This window comes from Penaeus chinensis, chromosome 32 (assembly GCF_019202785.1).
Source record: "Penaeus chinensis breed Huanghai No. 1 chromosome 32, ASM1920278v2, whole genome shotgun sequence".
NCBI classification, from domain to species: Eukaryota; Metazoa; Arthropoda; class Malacostraca; order Decapoda; family Penaeidae; genus Penaeus; species Penaeus chinensis.
In genome coordinates, this window is record NC_061850.1 from 2,847,299 (window position 1) to 2,852,298 (window position 5,000).

Sequence of the window (5,000 nt, forward strand, 5' to 3'; positions counted from 1 at the left end):
TGAGTGTGTGAGTGTGAGTGTGAGTGTGAGTGTGAGTGTGAGTGTGAGTGTGTGTGTGTGTGTGTGTGTGTGTGTGTGTGTGTGTGTGTGTGTGTGTGTGTTTAGATAATTCTTATTCATAGTACTTTTCTTTTGTTTATTTCCAGAATACAGGTGAACTATGTACAGCTTGTTCATCTTGTCAATGAGCAGTACTTGCTTCTTCTTGGAAAACACAATATATTTGTTGCAGCAACAATCGATCTCACAGAGGACAAACTGCAGATTCACAATATTGCACACTGCCACGTTGGAAAGTTGGCAATTTCAGGTACTTCATATGTAATGTAGTTATTTGTTTCAGGTAACATGGTATTAAGGGGATATAAAAAAACAAAAGCAAAATAATAGGTGAAACTGAAGAGGTATGAAAATAGGTAAAGTTAAGCTTTTCTTTTTCTGATTTTAAGCTGATTTATAGTAAAATGAATTGACCACTTTCTATATGCCTCTGCTTCAGTAAATCTCATTTGAATCACCTGCAGAAAATACATATAAATCTTTTACTAGTATTGTTTTTTAATACATTATGTAGCAGTATGGTTCAAATAAGATATTATATTTCATCCCACTCTTCTTTAGGTGTTGTGTATTTGGAAAACAGTAACATATATGTCGCAGTCAAGGATGGTCTGGTGCAACGCCTTTGTGTCAAGTTAGAACCTGAAAGAAATATCTCCATTGAACTCACTGGAAATTCATTTCGTTCAGAGGGCGTTGCTTTCACTGGCCTTGTGACGTCACCAAATGCTTCACTCTGGGGTATCCTAGAGTCGTGAGTACTCATTGGCATTCTTCAGTGATATTACTAGCCAAACCCCCCAAAGAAATTCATTAGCTCCCCTGAATAAATCATAGTTTGTCAATGCATTTTCTTTGAGACAGACAGGGAGGTATACATTTAACAAACCTTGATAAAGATAACCATATTTTGATAGACTTGACCTTGATTGTTACTCTAAGAATACATGATGGAAAGACACAGGTTTTAAAAAAAATCTTGTGGGAATAGGCTCAGAACCCTATAATTAAAGCTTAGTCCCTTATTTGTAAATCTATAGAGATGTTGCTGTGTGCGTGTGTGTGTGTACAAATAGATTTTGACATCTTAAGTAAGAATAGAGTTAAATATGGCTTATGAGACCATGATTTATAGCCAATTGTAAACATTTGGTTCAGCTATGAACCTGTTGAATATCATGAAAATGTTTTGTTACACAAGGTTTTGTGCATGTATCTGTGAATGTGCTTCTTGTCTTTTACTTGTAGATTTATGAAATATAGCCTAAATAATGATTGTTTTGTTCCACAATGTATATTTATGATATACTTTTTTTTTTTAAGAGTAAGTGTTGCCTATGACCACTTGGTCGTGCGAGAACCCACACAGCTCAACATTTACCAAGTGAGCAAATCTTCAACAATCATGAATCACCTGCTGGAAAATCCTGTTTCTCTTCATAGTCATGCAGATCTTCTTGAAAGTCTCAGGTTAGTGCAGTAACTGTTCCTTTAAGAGGAGTATTTCTTCTTTGTACAAAGTTCTTGCACCTTCAGATTCACATATATATGTACTTTATCCTATGGTTTTGTTTTAGTATTTTGATATGCACATAGGTGGCCTCACAAGTGCTTAGTCACCAAGGAGTCTGGCTTAACCCTATTTTCCCAGTTCCTTGAATATTCAGAGATAACTTTTTTATTCTTGTTGATTTTATTATTATTAATGTTAACTGAGTGCCGACGTGCATGGCATACATACGTGCTATGCCCACTGTGGGTACTTGTTTGATTGTTTTAACACATAGATCGTTACACTTGTACTAAGTCACTAATGAGCCCTTTACGAGTACTTCCTGTGTCGCCTGTTTACCCTTTTCTTTGATTTATGAAAATATTTTACGTTCTCTTATTTTGTCGTTACTAATGTTTATAACATTATAGTAATTATAATGATTATAATAAAAATAACACCATGAATATTCATAGCACTAGTAAAAAATAAGTTTTTCATGCCAGTTCAAATCACGTGGTCACAAGGTCTACTAATTGATTCCTTTGTGGCTAAGCACTAGCAGAGCCATCTATGTGCAGAGACATTTCACAAAAACATAGAAAATGAGCACAGCATTTTCCCCAGTGGCATTGGGTTAATAATGTTAAGATAATGATGGTACTATTGATAAATATGCTTATAATGATAATAGTGCTAATACAAAAAACAAGTTTTTCTCCTTTTCAGGAGACAAGGAGATTTATGAAATAATCTAATTTTTTCCTATTATTATATTGTTGTTAATATTATTATTATTATTAATAGTAGTAGTAGTAGTATAATTATTATTATTGTTACTATTATTATTATTGTTACTATTATTATTATCAACAGACTCTCTGCATGCAAGGGAGGAGGACCAATAAAATTTCCATCATCTAGAGAAATTACTAGTTGGCCTCTCCATGAAATGAAAGTGTTTTACTGGCTGGCAAAGATGAGCAAAAACATTAGAGTCAGTGACATAAAGCCTATAGAACATTTGGTATGTATTTTCAATTTATATGTATGTGTGTGTGCATATGCATGTGTGTGCCCATGTACATGCATGCATATGCATATACATATGTGTGTGTTTTGGTTGGGGGAGGGGGTCATTTTAGATAGGCTTTCTGCATGATGGAACAAATCAACATTGCCTTGCAGCACTGTCATTTGGATAAAAAACAAGCAGTTTTAAACAGATTTGAGTATACTAGCACTAAATGCATTCTACAATCATTGCATCAGGGTAAGAGGTTCAATACTAGACTAGTAGAAGAGACTCAGAAAGTGCTAATGGTCCACAGTTTAGGGGGTTTCATACTCACCTTGCAGTTTACACCACAATACATTTGAGCAATTTTACAATCTGTGCAAAAATGCCTGTGTTGGATTATGCAGGGTCTGTTAATATGCAAAGTATTGGCATTTAATGCTTGTTCATTGTTAATGATAATAGTAATATATCTATTATCATCAGTTATTTGTATTGGTTGCTTTTATGTTTTCGATGTCAATAAGATTATACACCATTCAATAGCATTTTCAGTCAAGGCTTACTAGGAGACATTGAGAAATTTCATTTATAGGGTGAAATATCCTAACATTTACAATTCATGATTCCGTAAGCTGACACTGATTTTTTATTTCCAGGAAGAACTAGAACATCAGCTACAGGCAATAATACTGGAAGAATGGATAAGAGATTGTCTTAAGAATTTTACCAATACAGACATTCCAGGGGACCCATCCATTGCTTTGTCTATTTCTTTAATGTGTGAATGGCTGGGTAGAAAAGACATTGATAGCGATGTTGAGTTATCAGAGGTAGGAGAAAGTTTGTACTTGTTGAAAATGTCAGGAAGTTATGAAAGAAATAATTATCACAGATGTAAAAATGGTGTCAAATAATTACTTAGTGATTCCATAGACTAGAAGGAAGATACAGTGATTATTATCTTTTATACATAGATATATTTACATTCCGCTCCTCCTGCTCTATATAATATGTGTTTCTTCCTTTTCTTTTCTTTACCTTGTCAGTCAGTGAAAAAGAAGATTGGCATAGTGAGCAACGAGCAGTGTCTTGTGTGCAAAGAAAGCATCAAACTAGATTCCCTTGTTCATGGAAAATGTGAAAAAGGTAAAAAAAAACAACTAATAATAATGATTTACATGTTTCGTATTTTATTTAGTTTTAGGTATTATTTTAACAGCATTGATCTGTGTAAAATCTAAAGATCTTTTCCCAATTTATTGAACTTTCAGTGGGTTTTATGAGGAAGCAGAATTAGTTCAAAATTTTAAAGGCATGTCTTTAATGCCAATGCAAATACACTGTCACAGATTTATTTTTTCAGAAAAGAAGAAAAGATATAAAGATATTTAAGGGTAATTTATAGTCTAATACTCCTATTTGTTAAAAAAATATATCACATAATCTTTGTAAACCTATAGGTGTTAGCTAGATATTTATAATTCAAGAAAATAATTATATAATTAAATATATATATTTTAAGGACATATAATCATTTATTAATATATTGTTTTCATGACACACAGGTCACACACTTCCCAGATGTTGCCGAACATTTTTATTAAGCCGACCAACAGTGCATTGCCCTCGCTGTAAAGCTTTTGTCCACTCTGCAGCAACTGGTAAGTCTTTTTTATTTTTTATGCCAAATAAGTTTGGTTGAGGTATGTGTGATTAGTTTTATAAATTGTGTGCATTAGATGATAAAATGAATTTTTGTTTTTGTTTATTGTTATTTTTATTTTTTCCTACTTGTACTTGTATCATCATCCTTGCCACCATCACCACATTTTCATTGTTATTTTTTAATAATTATTATTTTTTTATTATTATGATTATTTGTATTTCCTGGTCATGATCATCATCTCTATATGTTGCTATATATTTTATACTTATTATTACTAAGTCCATCTTCCTTCAGCAAATAACCTCATGGAAAGGATTTTCACAAAAAACTTTGATATTTTCAGTACTGTTAGGTGGGAGTCCAACCTGTACCTACTGTGACGGCTTGATGGCTGATGAAATTGGAAGCAGGAAGAGATCCAGAAAGTAGCATGAGGAAGATGTCATCTAGAGCAGAGGCAGCTTTTTTTTTTGTTCTCTCTCTGTCTCTCTCTCTCTCTCTCTCTCTCTCTCTCTCTCTCTCTCTCTCTCTCTCTCTCTCTCTCTCTCTCTCTCTCTCTCTCTCTCTCTCTCTCTCTCTGTCTCTGTCTCTGTCTCTGTCTCTGTCTCTGTCTCTGTCTCTTTCTCTCTCTCTGTCTCTCTTCTGTATACTTAACAGGGTTTTATGATAGTTGGATAAATTTTGTGGAGAAAGTCATAGTATTTATTACCCATATTATTTCTCCTCTTCCACAGAATGTCTTTCATCATGTGTCTGTTCTT

At 33.5% G+C, this 5,000-nt stretch overlaps 1 protein-coding gene across 2 annotated transcripts in view; it reads left to right on the plus strand.

Moving 5' to 3' along the window:
* Window positions 1–5,000, plus strand: part of LOC125042401 (T-cell immunomodulatory protein-like) — a 14,665-nt gene that overhangs the window by 9,638 nt on the left and 27 nt on the right. For both annotated transcript variants that reach the window (XM_047638027.1, XM_047638026.1), the window contains exons 8-15: window positions 147–310; window positions 622–814; window positions 1,384–1,530; window positions 2,429–2,579; window positions 3,230–3,403; window positions 3,620–3,719; window positions 4,139–4,234; window positions 4,583–5,000. The exon at window positions 4,583–5,000 is cut by the window's right edge and continues 27 nt beyond it. In XM_047638027.1, the coding sequence (XP_047493983.1) occupies window positions 147–310; window positions 622–814; window positions 1,384–1,530; window positions 2,429–2,579; window positions 3,230–3,403; window positions 3,620–3,719; window positions 4,139–4,234; window positions 4,583–4,668 (1,111 nt within the window). In that variant the 3' untranslated portion in view covers window positions 4,669–5,000. The remainder of the gene's footprint in view (window positions 1–146; window positions 311–621; window positions 815–1,383; window positions 1,531–2,428; window positions 2,580–3,229; window positions 3,404–3,619; window positions 3,720–4,138; window positions 4,235–4,582) is intronic.